Source organism: Nematolebias whitei, chromosome 6 (genome assembly GCF_014905685.2).
Source record: "Nematolebias whitei isolate Nwh7 chromosome 6, NemWhi1, whole genome shotgun sequence".
In the NCBI taxonomy this organism is placed as follows: domain Eukaryota; kingdom Metazoa; phylum Chordata; class Actinopteri; order Cyprinodontiformes; family Rivulidae; genus Nematolebias; species Nematolebias whitei.
In genome coordinates this window covers 24,324,697-24,339,567 of record NC_056503.1, presented here as the reverse complement: position 1 = coordinate 24,339,567, position 14,871 = coordinate 24,324,697, and the positions used below count along the sequence as shown (strand labels likewise).

The 14,871-nt window shown below is 38.0% G+C and overlaps 1 protein-coding gene across 2 annotated transcripts in view; it reads right to left on the bottom strand.

The window, feature by feature from the left end:
• LOC119410566 (clathrin heavy chain 1) overlaps positions 1-14,871 on the bottom strand; it is a 44,798-nt gene that overhangs the window by 27,492 nt on the left and 2,435 nt on the right. Inside the window, exons 2-7 of one of the 2 annotated variants that reach the window (XM_037677453.1) lie at positions 12,087-12,294; positions 11,749-11,751; positions 4,483-4,751; positions 4,189-4,350; positions 3,887-4,000; positions 3,492-3,665 (exon numbers count right to left, since the gene is read on the bottom strand). In XM_037677453.1, coding sequence (XP_037533381.1) covers positions 3,492-3,665; positions 3,887-4,000; positions 4,189-4,350; positions 4,483-4,751; positions 11,749-11,751; positions 12,087-12,294 — 930 coding nt within the window. The remainder of the gene's footprint in view (positions 1-3,491; positions 3,666-3,886; positions 4,001-4,188; positions 4,351-4,482; positions 4,752-11,748; positions 11,752-12,086; positions 12,295-14,871) is intronic. The other variant, XM_037677452.1, reaches the window with a different exon arrangement.

Here is a 14,871-nt window from a genome sequence, read left to right as displayed (position 1 = left end):
TGAGAATGGCAGTTGCGAACAGTCGGGACCCGTGCCCGTCTGTAACAGTGATTACAGCAATCAGCTGCAAGCCACCACAAGCTGGATGAACATGATGGAAGAGGGGTCCCTGGTCATGCCAACACTTTTCAAAGGGCTGGTGGACAGCGGGGGACTCAGAATAGCTCAGAAGGAGGCAGATGCTGATGCTAACTCCAATCTCCTTGACATGGATGACATGGAGGAAGAGGAGGATGACTCCACTTTCCTAGCTCCACACTTGAGGCCACCCAGCGGCACAGATGCAGCATCTCCTGTGGAAAGTGACCTGCATTATGTCTGTAGACAGCTTCAAAAGTGGGCATCTCGTGGCCTGCAATCAGGATGCAGAGGGGACAGAACGAGATCCGTATGATAGAAAGAGGCTCCCATCAGCTTCTACACCAACCAAATAGCTTTTACAAGCTGTCCCAGCTTGTATGAGGAAAGTTAATCGTTATTTGTTGAGCCCTTTTAGGAGCAGGTTTCTCACCAAAGGCTACTCCAAAATGGAAATACAGGGGATGGATGAGCTGACCAAACCCCTGCTGTGGAGCCCTCAGCTGCAGGTCGCTTTCATTATCCACTAACATTTATCTCGCAGCTAAATCAGGACGCCTCACCGCTTCAACTTTACAAAGAATATACACATTTGCAGGACAGTGTGTTCTCTCAATGCAGTCACACTATTGTCAGCATGTCAAGCTGAACTCCTGGAGGAGATGGGCCGCCAGCTGGACTCAGGGTCACCCAACTCTGCATTGTGGGACGAGATTTCTGTTATAAATGATCATCCCGCGCTCATCCAGAGAGCAGAGGTTAGGTGAGGTGTTTCACAAATACTTCTCCCACTTGCATGGACACAGGAAAAAACATCCTAGAACAGGGCTATTCAACTGGTGGCCCGGGAGCCAAACCAGGCCCACGGATGAACTCAGTTCGGCCCACCAATGGGTTCATTTTAAATAAAACTAGATTTTAAACCATAAAACAACTTCCTTAATAACAGAAACTGATGGAAGTCCGGCCCCTGAGCTCTTTCAGTAGCTGTGGCCCCCTGCGTAATTTAGTTACCATCAACAGTCCTGTCCTAGAATGAGTAGGAGGTGGTTGTAGGTGTTTGGATGGGGGTGAAGACCTGTGCACGGCTAAAACGGTCTGTCTCAGATAGACATGATTTCATTGGAGCTTAACAAACAGCTTAAGGTGACATATTCGAAAACATGTACTTATCAGATTCTTTACACATTGGGATTCCGTCATGCTGTCATAAATACCATAATGTTTCATTTAGTGTTACTGTGTACATGTGCAACACCCTTAGCTGTGCATGAAGGGCCCGCAGGTTAGAGCAAGGAGAAGTAACAGGATTAGATCATGTAGTCTGCCTGGCTAAGCTTAGGCTTCCCACTGTGGCCATAACATGCTGCCTGACTCTGAAAATGCTGCTGCAGCAAGATATTTTCACAGTTTGCCTCCGTCAAGGTCACACTTGAGGATCCACGCTGATATAGAAAGTGTCTGACACCAGAGGGAAAGTGAATCACCAACAAATGTCATCCATAATAAATCCACATAAAACCCCAGTTTATGTACGGGCACTGATTCGGCAGCACAGGCATATGAATGTTTATATACATTTGAATGTAAAAAGACATTTAAACATTTCATTTAAAATTAAAATAAAAAACAATATTCATGAATGCAAAATTATAACCAAGATATTTAATTTGAGCTTTCACTAACCACTCATCTAACATCTTTAATCACACACATTTAAACCTGGACAGCATTTCTAATAAACATACCTAGCCCAGTGAACATCATTAGGTAATTACTGCAGGTACGACTGCAGTTGACAGCAAGCTGTGACTACACAGAATATGGACTTGTAGTGAACTAAGCCTCAGGTCAAATCCTGACCTTGAGGGCCGTCCTGGGACAAAAACTGTATTTCATTGATTTGAGTCCAGAAACACAAAATCAAGTCCATCCAGAGACTTTCTAAGTGTCCTGCACTGATCAAATGAAAGAACACTCTCTTTTTCTATTATCATTACTATCTTACAAATGTCTTGATAATCAAAGTGTGTTAGTTCAAACCATTTTAAATGTTGAAGTGAACTACTCATTTTAAATCAACTGTGAAACAGTATTAATGGATTTTTAATCCTCATTCAAAGTAGAAATCAAGTTAAGGTCTGTTACAGAGTAATTATTCATTTTTCTTGATCTTCTGTCTGAAATGAGCAAGTGTAAGTTGGTCAAAGGTCAAGTTTCGGTCAACTGTAAGTTTACTGGAAAGAAATGTCATGTTTAACTTTTACAGAAAGATATTAGAGAACTGACTACACGGAGTCTCGGGATCTTCATAACATCTTCTGTCTGTTCTTAAACAATCTAATCTTTTTCCCTTGACTTTTAATAACCTCTTACATCACTAAAACACACCCCTGTTCGGTCAATCGACCAATCAGGAAGTTCTCAAATGAACCGGAAGTGACTTCTTTAAAAGGTTTAACACTTCCTAGTTCAGGAGAGAGTGCAGTAGTAGGCTGAAATAGAGTGCAAGAGAGTGCGGAGAGAGAATGCAGAGTTCAGAATGCTGGAGAACAACAGCAACTAAGCTGAACAAGAGAAGTTCAGAGGAACTATGAAGAAGTCTGTTCTGGGATGATCTCACCACTCCGAACGGTTCCCTACTATCCTTACGGAGACGCTGGAAAGTGTTTGAAGAGAACTCTACGCCGAGGCCGAACTATCGTCTGCAAAGGTAAAAGAGTCGATCTTCAACCGCAAAGTGTACCGTTGGTTGAGCTGGTCCAAAGGAGCGTGTTGTTCTGGTTATAACAGACAAATTCCCTCACCCATCTCTCTCAAGATAAACTTCATTTCCATCTTTAAACTCTTCTATCTTGCTAGAAATCATTCCAGATATTTTCAGAAATGTCTGTTGTGAAGCAGGAAAATCATCCCCGTATGGTTTTCCTGACTGTAAAGCTAATTAATTAAGCTGTTGTTGTAATCAATTTTGCCAAATTAATGTAAATGTGTGATGTTAAACTTTGATTCTGTTAATAAATGACCGCATTCATTTGATGGGTCAAAGAAAATTAACGTCTCACGTCACATTTAATTTCAATGCACGATATTATTCAGTCCAGAAAAATGAATTAATCCGTTTAATTTATGGATAATATATCACAGATATATGTTCCTCTACAGACTTAACAAGATTTTACAAGCCCAAGTCATTTCCTGTCAATTCAGATGAGGGCAACTCTACAAAATGTTAATATTTGTCAGATCTTCAGGCATATTACGTCCTGGTGTTTAATGATATGTACGGTAATAACATTTCTTTACCATTTACATTTTGTTTAATCTCTAACTCAATAAATTCACATATTCAACAACTGAAGTAAATTTGTACTCATGCAATTAAAATTTATTTCTAGAAACTAATGAAATACCTGTCCTTTCCTGTTAACTCCAATAATACCAGCAGTGGGTTCATGAGGAGCAGTCACAAAGATGGTCTCTCCACTGATCCTATTCATGTAGATGCAAGTCCCAGTCTCGAGGTCATACAGGTGGATGTAGCCATATTTGGTAATGAGAAAGACTACATCTTGCTTGGAACTGATCTAGATTTGCAGAAAAAGACAAATTAGCATGAAAAGAAATAAAAACTAATAAAGTGTTGACAAACAAAAGATGTGAGAAACTAAAAGCAAGTTCCAAAAGGCTTTTATTTCAAAAAAGCCATTTCCTTAATTTTTTCTTACACAAGTCTAATTTCCTGAAGTACACAAAAGACATGAATGCTGTATAAATCCTTTAAAATAAACTTTTTAGTGTTTTGTACCTGCATGGCAACAGGGAAGTCATTCTGGGCTTCTGGAGGAAAGAAAACATCTACAGCTTTTTTGGGAAAAGGTTGGTTTCCAGTTGGTGGAGTTCCCACTTCAATAATATGAAGCTAGAAGAAAAAAATAAATAAATAAGGAGACAAACTGAAGCAATTGATAATTTTTGGTTTCTGTGAAGCTCACCATTTTAAAAAGCAATAAATATAGATTCTGTATATATCAAAAAACTAAATGCCTTTTCTCCCCTTCCAAAACAATTAGCCCGTCGAGACATCTTTGAACTGCAAATAAATCTTACTTTTCCTCCTGCCTGTCCACGCACAGCAAAGCAGAACAGAGTCGACTCTTCAGTGTTGCCTTCCATCTTGAATTGGGCAAAACCAGCAGCATGACCCTCAATAGGCTGAGACACTTTTCTATCCACAGAGTATAACTGCATGGCTCCAACAACACGGTTTTGCTTAGGAGGAGGAAAAAACAAGGAAATACAAAATTTATGCTTCAGGACATAGGCACAACAATGTTGCATTATGACTTGTAAATTCCTTAATTTCCTTAGAATTTACATTTGAAGTGACTGTCCATTATTTACCTGTGCTGAAATGCCAATGAGAAGCAACCACTTCTGTTTGGCATCGGTGCGGTAATTGATGATCTGGCAACCTGCCAGACTGGAGTGACGGTCAAAGACTTTGATTGGCTGAGAGTCTCCCTCCATGCTCCAATGGTAGACTGCGTTGTCTGTGACCAGGGCAACAGTGTTGAGAGAGATCCACTTCCAGAAAGTCACATCGTCCGTCATCGTATGAGCCTTCATCTTGCTCTTCATCTCAATGTTAAAGATTTGCAGGGTCTTTGCAGCTGGAAATATTAAGAGCAAAGTTTATGATCAAATGCTGTGACCATCTTCTACCACCCCCCACCCCCACAAAAAAAAGTACAAAAAAAAAAATAATAATCACCTGATAAACTCCAAATAGACTTATGTAACACTACATGTGTTATGACTACAGCCACAACACACTTCTTACAGAAAGCTTTGGGATTATCAAACTAAAAGGCAAAGCTAACAGGAAGGCAATCATCAAAATTAATCTGCATTCACTAACTTGAGATGCACGAAGCCAAGCAGTGAGAAAACAAAGCTAAGATGTGCGTGAGTGCAGGTTGATTGTCGTAGGTCTACAACCAATTCTGAAAAAGTTGGGATGACATTGTGCATTTGAAAAGAAAAAAGCATTTTAAAGTGGCTGAATCTCTCAGAAGTAAAGATGGACAGAAGTTTAGTTTGTAAAAACAGTGTCTACAAATGTCTACAAATGGTGAAACGGTTTCAGAATAATGTTGCCCAGAAAAGATGGGAAGACTTTGATCTAATCATTTAATGTACATAATATCACAATTCCAAGACTTTAGAGACATCTTTGTGTGAAAAGAAAAAAGGGCCACGTGTCAACATTATGCTTCCCACTTTGCAAGCATGGCTTCATAGTAGAGGAGTCCAGGAGCTGAACTGGCCTGCCTGCAGTCCAGACCTCCCACCAAAACAAAACAGTGCATCATGAAAACTAAAACTCCAGTAAAGACCCAGGACTTTTGAACAGCTAGAATCCTACATCAGACAAGAATGGGACATTTCTCCCCAAAAACTACAGCAACTTATTCCCTAAAAGATTACAGACTGTTAATCAAAGGGAGGATGTGTCACTGAGGTAAACGTGGTGAAGTAGGCCTTTTGGTGCCTACACAATTTTCTAAACTATGTATTTTTTCCCCCTAAAATCAATTTCTTAGTTTAACCCTCAGAAGCTCCTCTTGCATATCTGCATAAAATCACTATATTTTAACATATTCTTCCCACAATAACCTGGTCAATCTTTTAGAGCCATCTCTGCAGATATAAAAATATCAAATTTAAATAACTTTAAAAAAATTAACTCTTTAAATGGCTTTTAGTAAAAAAATTAAATAAAATAAACCCCACAAATTTAATTTAAAAATAAAGCAATTTCACAAATGAAAATAAAAAGGGCAGGAAACGGAGGAGATGAGGAAGTGATGGGCAGGTTAGGTGTCAAGGAAAGGAACCAGGAAGGACAGATAGTGGTGGATTTTGCCAAGAAAATGGAAATGTAGTCAATACCTATTTCCAAAAGAGGGAGGAACATTGAGTGACCTATAAGAGTGGAGGAAGGAGTACACAGGTAGACTACATTCTGTGTAGAAGAAGAAACCCGAGGGAGATTGGAGACTGTAAGGGCAGGTGAGAGCGTGGACAGACACATCGGATGGTGATGTGTATAATGACTGTTGTGAAGAAGAGAGCAAAATTAGAGATAGTTCAGAAAGGAGCTGCTCGGCTCTAGGTGGTAAGAAAGAGCTTCCAGATGACTGGCCTAATATAGCAAGAATGATTAGAAACACAAGTAGGAAGGTACTTGGTGCGGCATCTGGACAGAGAATAGATAAGGAAACCTGGTTATGGAATAATGACGGACAGGAAGTAATCCAGAGGAAGATGTAAGCCAAGAAGCAAACAGGACAGTGAGAGGACTGAGTAGACCAGAACATAGGGCAGGCCTATTCAACTGGCGGCCCACGGGCCATGACTTCAATCCGGCCCACTTAATGAAAAAAAATAAAAAATTGGGGGTGACGGGTTGGGTTTTGCATTCTGGTTATTGCATTTATGATTCAATGCAATAAAATAAACAAATTTAAAAGATAACAGATCATTTTGAACTTTGATTTATTTATATAATGATTTTAATCACTGGATGTCCGGCCCTCGAGCTGTTGGCTTTCAGAAACTGTGGCCCCCTGAGCAATGTTGTTGAATGGCCCTGATACAGGGAGGTGCAAGGTAAATAAATAAATAAATAAATAAATAAAGAGAGAGAGAGAAAATTTGAAAAAAAGAGAGAGAGATGGGTGGAGGTGGGATTGCATCAAGGATCAGCTCTGAGCTCCTTGTTTGCTTTGGTGATGGAGGTCAGGCAGGAATCATATGGACTATGATGTTTGATGACATTGTGATCTGTGGTGAGAACGGGTGGAAGAGAACTTGGAGAGGCGGAGGTATGCACTTGAAAGAACAAGACTGAAAGTCAGTATTCTGTCAGTAAGACAGAGTACATGTGTGTGAATGAGCGGGGGCCGGTGGAACAGTGATGCTACAAGGAGCAGAGGTCACAACAATGAAGTATTTCAAGTACTCAGAAAAGCAGTGAAGAAGAGTTTAGGTGAGATGGAGTAAATTTAGAATGCACGGAAAGTACAGAGATGGAGGTAAAAAAAAAAAAAAAACTGAAAGGCATGCATTATTGTATGGTATGATAAATATAGGATCAAAAATTTCATTTGTGTGTATTTCTATGTGGTCCGTTAAGGAAGACTAAAAGGTTGTGATGTTATTAGAGCATGTGAAACAATTCTGACCAAAAAAAAGGGGGTTAATGATTTGTTAAGAATAATCATCTTTATTGACGGCATCAAAATAACTAAATAAAAACAGACGATGCATGGATGATTTTACCTATGAGAACTTCTGAGTGTTATGCCATGAAGTCAATTTTTTCGTTATGAATACAAAATGGGTTTATGAGTTTTGCAAATCATGGCTGTGCATGACGCCACAACTTTTTTCAAAATTCAGGTTGTACTTGCAACAATTAATCTTTTAATTGTGGTTTAATTTAGAGTAAAACCACAAAACGCTTTTTTATTTTTCCCACATTATATAGTCTTTATAACTTAAAAAAAGGTATCACTAGAAATGTTTGTTTTTACATCTTAAAAATACGTACTTGAATAAATGTGTCTGCAGTAATGCGCTCTGTAGCATTTCTATGAAAGGCAGTGCAGACGCTCATTTATAAATTTATACCACCATCCATGATTAATTTGACCTAACTTGCCAAAGAACTTATTATGCTGTTCCAGTAAAGAATTTAAATATTTTGACTTTTGAGACCAAAATGTATAAAAATTAGGAATTTTCCTAATTTCCTAATAGGAATTCCCAATTTCCTGATAAATTGGGAAGTTAGGTCTTATAAATAAATAAATAAATAAAAACAATTAGTTGAAATTGGCAAATATATGAACTGTGGCAAGCTGGCAAACCATCATCTACAAGAATAAAATTAATATTTGTTGATAAAGATTTATGGGGATTCACACTATAAATATCTGAATGGTTGGTACAGTGACCTGTGACAACTTTGGCTGTGATTTGGCACTATATAAATAAACTGAACTAAATAAATGTCTTAAATATAGAATTGATCAATTTGGCTGGGGGTGAATGCAGATTAGCAAACAACAACAACACCAACAACAAAAATAAACAAAGAGGACAGATGCAATCACACCTACTCATTTGTTTAATTTTAGTGGTAATTAAGGTAAGAAACTATAGTTCGGGAAAAAAGAGTTCATAGAATAGCCAAAAACAAAATGATAGTCGTTACATCACCATGAATGACAATATAATGATTTATTAAATATTTTGAAGTTGAGTGTATTGTGCATTTTAGGATAAATGTTAGTAATAAGCTTTACATTTAAACATAAGCTGTATTAGGTATTTCACTTTGATTTTTATTCCTCGGATTTGACGGACTTTGTACAAAATGTATTAAAGACACATTAAAGTACGTGTTTCAAGCCACTCATATATCTTCAGTAATTTAAATTTCAGTGGCCTCAGATGTATTGAATGTTAGATAAAACTTTACACTCTAATAAAGTTTAAAATATTACTGTAAATCTGCAACAAACATTAGAATTTAAAATATAAGCAGTATGACTATGTCCCCATCACAGAAGGATTTGAATAGTAATTGTTTATAGTTTAGAGATAAGTGTTTTACTGGACTGGAATTGAACAGGGAATGCAGACAAACCTTAACGTTTTGGTGCAAGATATTCAAGTGAGTAGGAATGACACTGTGCAGAAGAACAAAGTTTTTGATTTTTTCCTTGTCCTCGGAGGTGCAAAATGACAGATCTTGGCTAGCTGAGGGAGCAATTTTATCCACCACCAGGTGCAATGGTGGGGCCAGGATGTGGCCACCATAAATTATTTTTTATTCAACCCAATCATTTTAGGAAACTATATTTTTGAGCACTACAAAAACTAGAAACCATAGTTTCCTCAAATGATCAGTGTGGCCTGTTTAGATACAGACGTGCACACATGTACACATAATTTTCAATAGTGACCTTTCTTACACCTGGATGCAGGCACACACCAAAGTAAAAGTTGGTACATCACTTATTGTTTGTTATACAGCTTACAAGATGAACCAGATGGATGGACGGAAGGACAGATGGGCGATATCAAGTCCTCACTTTGCAACAAAAATAAAACTAGTGGTATATGTCACAGTTGGGAAACAATAAAAAAGTAAGCCAATTATTGAATATGTGCAGACACAGTCATCCTACATTTATTCTAATCCATGATTAAATATTAAATTTTGCCAGGACATTTGCAATTACAGCATGATAAAGCTAAAAATTATTATTGAATAAAACCTGTTTAGATTTTATTATTTGCTGTTCAAAAAGGAGTAAAATCAATTATTAAAGCAAACTATTTTAGTCTTATTTAAAAACTATGAGATACATTCAGGTATTTACATAAAAATTACTGCACTTAAAATTTATTTTTTTTAAATAAACATAAATCATCAAAACAGGGAAAATTATTGTGAAATATACAGCTCATGCAACCTAAATTAAATTGCAAACTTAAATAGCTCATTATATAGTCAGTGGGAGACAATGTTTAAATGCGTAGAGGTGCTGGTCATAAAATTAGAATATCATAAAAAAGTGTATTTATTTCAGTAATTTCATTCAAAAAGTGAAACGTGTATATTATATTCATTCATTACTCACAGACCGATATATTTCAAATGTTTATTTTAATGTTGATTATTATCACTGACAACTAATGAAAACCTCAAATTCAGTATCTCAGAAAATTTGAATATTGTGAAAAGGTTCAATATTGAATATCCTGATGCATGTTCAATATTGAAGACTCCTGGTGCCACACTCTAATCAGCTAATTAACTGTAAACACTTGAAAAGGCCTTTAAATGGTCTCAGTCTAGTTCTGTAGGCTACACAATCATGGGGAAGTCTGCTGACTGGACAAGTGTCCAAAAGACGACCATTGACACCTTGCACAAGGAGGGCAAGACACAACAGGTCATTGCTAAAGAGGCTGGCTGTTCACAGAGCTCTGTGTCCAAGCACATTAATAAAGAGGCGAAGGGAAGGAAAATATGTGGTAGAAAAAATGTGTATGAGCAATAGAGATAACCGCACCCTGGAGAGGATGTTGAAACAAAACCCATTCCAAAATGTGGGGGAGATTCATAAAGAGTGGACTTTTGCTGGAGTCAGTGCTTCAAGAACCACCACACACAGACGTATGCAAGACAAGGGTTCAGCCGTCACATTCCTTGTGTCAAGTCACTCTTGAACAAGAGACAACATCAGAAGAGTCTCGCCTGGGACTGCTGCTGAGTGGTCCAAAGTTATGTTCTCTGATGAAGTAAATGTTACATTTCCTTTGGACATCAAGGTCCCAGAGTCAGGAGGAAGAGAGGAGAGGCACAGAATCCACGTTGCTTGAGATCCAGTGTCAAGTTTCCACAGTCAGTGACGGTTTGGGGTGCCATATCATCTGCTGATGTTGGTCCCCTGTGTTTTCTGAGGTCCAAGGTCAACGCAGCATCTACCAGGAAGTTTTAGAACACTTTATACTTCCTGCTGCTGACCAACTTTATGGAGATGCAGATTTCATTTTCCAACAGGACTTGGCACCTGCACACAGTGCCAAAGCTACCAGTACCTGGTTTAAGGACCATGGTATCCCTGTTCTTAATTGGCCAGCAAACTCACCTGACCTTAACTCCATAGAAAATCTATGAGGTAATGTGAAGAGGAAGATGTGATGCACCAGACCCAACAATTCAGAAGAGCTGAAGGCCACTATCAGAGCAACCTGGGCTCTCATGACACCTGAGCAGTGTCACAGACTGATCGACTCCATGCCACGACGCACTGCTGCAGTAATCCAGGCAAAAGGAGCAACAACTAAGTACTGATCCTGTACATGCTCATACTTTTCATGTTCATACTTTTCAGTTGGCCAACATTTCTAAAAACCTTTTTTTTTTATTAGTCTTAAGTAATATTCTATTTTTCTGAGAAACTGAATTAGGGATTTTCTTTAGTTGTCAGTTATAATCATCAACATTAAAAGAAATAAACATTTGAAATATATCAGTCTGTGAGTAATGAATTAATATAAAAGTTTCACTTTTTGAATGAAATTACTGAAATAAATCAACTTTTCATGATATTCTAATTTTATGACCAGCACCTTTATGAGGTATGTGCCTACTCCAACATACATCTTGTGAATGGTGTTAGTTTACTTAACTGCAAGTCCAAATGTTTTAGAATAATCATAATGCTAACACGTTTATTCAGCAGCATTACAAATCATGTCTGCAAAAATATCTGCAAATTGCATGCAAGCAGAATATCTGCAGTTTTTTATTCATTGGGAATTTATTCATATTTGTTTTTCCACTTTTGGTACTTAGATGAACAAAGATTGTATTTATTTAAAAAAATACTGTTTAAAATTTTTTAGGAAAATTATCAGCTGAAATATAAATATTGTTTCGTGTAGTAGTGTAGTGTATCGTTTGAAGCTTGCCATCGTTTTCAGTTCAAGTGGAGAATAAATGCACCATATAAAGAATAAACCATTCAAGACACTGCATACAGGAACACTTTGACAACTCATGATATGTAAAGTTCAACTCACCGTCTGCAAACATAAGACAGCAGTAAGAAATAGGGAAAAAAAAGAACAAAACAAGCAAAATAGACAAAGCATTTATGACAGCATGACAATACTGCTGCTACTTCTTACAAAAAAGTACGGTTTTGTATCAAACTACGGTGCAGTTGTTGACAAACAAAGATGGGGGTCTAATTATGAACATTAAAATGAAAAGCAGACTGTGAGAGCTACATAAACAATTAAAAAAACATGACCCCAAATGTATCAGAAAATGACAAGTATGACCAGCTTTTAGCTTTTGCATCATGTAATTTCGTGAAAGCTGCTATGTGCCAAATGCGTTTAAAGCTGCTGCTTACCTTTGAGGGCAATAACTTTGCTGGCAGGGTTCATGATGGCACTGTCAGCAGAAATGGGGCGGCGAATGGGATTATTGGGGTCAGCCATGTCAATGATGACGACCTGGGCCTGCTCCCCCACTTTCTCCCTTATGCAGATGAACTTGTCGGACTCCATGGTTAGAGTGCTAAAGCCGATGTTGGCTGGGTTGATTCCCAGGTTCTGGAGCTGTCGCATGAAAATGAGAATCACTTTAATGACCAGCAAAAACAATTCATTACCAATTACCATACAGGTGGTGCAAGACTTATATTAAGCCAATTACATATTTCAAGAGAAATAAAGAGTTTAGCTATACAAAAACATTGTTTTACAAAAATAAAAATTTAAGCATAAATTTTCCCTATAAGAAAATACGTATCAAACATGAATAAAATAAATACAATTTATGACAAGGATTTGATCTCAAATATTGTGTACGAATAATTATCCAGTCAAAGTTAATCCCCTCGTAGAATTCTCCAAAGACAAACGCAGACAAAAACCATCAATCTTATTGTATCTAACTTTTTCAGAGAAAGGGGTCCTCCAAAGTGTTGTGTGCACTTAATGGCCACATTCTAGTTACCGTATGTACAAATTTAATCACCAGCCACTGAAGCCACAAGCAATGTTTTTGTCTGTTTCTGTGTGCACAGCACACACGTGCTAGTTGTCTATAAGGTTAAACTATTCCCAACACACACTTTGAGCACGAATTGATCACGCAAGAGCTAACAAATGGCCAGATCTTAAAGAAACTTCCTGAAATGAATTGCTAGCTGTATGTCTAAAACTGATTAACTTTAAGAGTAATCTCAATTCAAAATGGCCTCCACAGCTATTTTACAGATAAGCTAAAACTTGGTGTTGAAGTTGAATCATTTTTCAAGCACCAGCAACAGATCACATGAGGTCACAGCATCATTTACAAGGTTTGACAAAAACTGCTACAACTCCATTTCTCATCACAAGATAACTTCAGTCTAAAACTCTTGACATTAAAGATGGCGGGCGATACACACTCCTCCAAGGAACACACACCAGTGCAGGTACAAAGTTTAAAAAGAAAAATGAAACATTAGTAGTAGTGGCCTGATACCATCCTCAAATTAATCTTACTTGTAATAATAAAAACACCCCAATAACACTTTTCTGCTTGGTGATGTCATTTCCTCATCCACTAGGCTTAGGCTTAGTGGTTAGCATTGTTGCCTCACAGCAAGGAGGTCCTGGGTTTCAAACCCCGGTTGGACCTGAGGCTTTTCTGTGTGGGGTTTGTATGTTTTCCTCGTGTTTGCGTGGGTTTTCTCCCACTGTGCAAAACATGTACAGTATGTTGTTCGGTTGCCTTGAGGCTCAGGTCTCCCTTGCAAAAGAGATCTGTGTTAAAAGGGATTTACCTGGTTAAATAAAAGGTTAATAAATAAATAACTGTGCAAGTAACTGGAGTAAATGTATAAATGTTTGAGGATATTTTAGGGTAAACACAAGTGATGTTAAAACGGTAGACTATGGTATCTGCTTAGTTCTGCATAAAATAAATATTTCTAAAGTTGTGTAATGTTTAGGGGCCAGCTCTTTAACTACTCAGTACTCGATATTGTCAAATAACCAAACTGAAGTACTTGTACCAAGTCTAGAAAAAAAAAAAAAATAGTATTGAGACACCCCTAATTATTAAAGCCTCCAGATTTCTGACTGTATACAAGTTTGGCAACCTTTCCTATATCTCAGCGAACAACCACCATATTTTACCAGATGAAGTTTAGAAACCTTCATGAGATGTTAGGATCTTATTTTCAATCAGTGAACATTTGGCATGTATGACTTGCTAGAAAGAGACAAACAAACAAACAAAAAACAATGTAAAAATGTAAAAAAAAAACCCAATAATTCTGAACACTGAGCTTCAACTCCTAAGCTGAAGTGACATGACATGAAGTGGACAGATCTCATAAACAAACTCAGTTTGTCATCAAACAAATTGTTCCTACTACATCTTTCAGGATACATATACAATTTATTAGGGATGAACAATATTATCAGTATGGTATCAGTATCGGCCGATATTAGCATTAAAGTTCAATATCGGACATCGGCCATTCCATCAAAATAACTCACCGATATAAAAAGACGCTGTTTTTGTACGACAACCCAGTGACAAGGATGCCTGCAGCGGCAGCACAACGTGATGACGTCACGCGCACCTACCTGATCTCACGGTGGGGAGGAAAATTCAAAATGTCGGCGGTGTGGAAGGTTTTTTTTCTGTTGGTGAGGATGTTGGATTCTGAAAATTTCTGGACTACATTGAGCCTCGCTACATCGTCCCCAGTTGGAGATATTTTTCCAACGTAACCTTACCCGAGTTACAAGCCGTCATTTCTGACGTCATTGAGAAGCTTATAGCCGATAGCACCACAGACATTTGGACGTCGTGTTAGCCCCGTTAGCATGACTAGTCTTACAGCACAATGGAACACATGTCACTGTGTGAGTGCAGCTACAGCGTGCGCTCAGGATATTATTACATGCAGTGTCCCCTCGGTGAGAACTGAACTAGTCAAAAAGGCCTTCTCCTACCCTACTCCTGTATCCTGGAACACCTTACAAAAAGATCCAAGTAGGTATCGTTGCAGGCAAATTTGGAAGGCGTATCAGGAGCCACATCTGATTGGACGAGGCATATCTGGGGGGTCATATCTGAATGGACTATAGGAAAATGGGTGTGTCTGGCGGGTCACATCTGATTGGACGATAGAA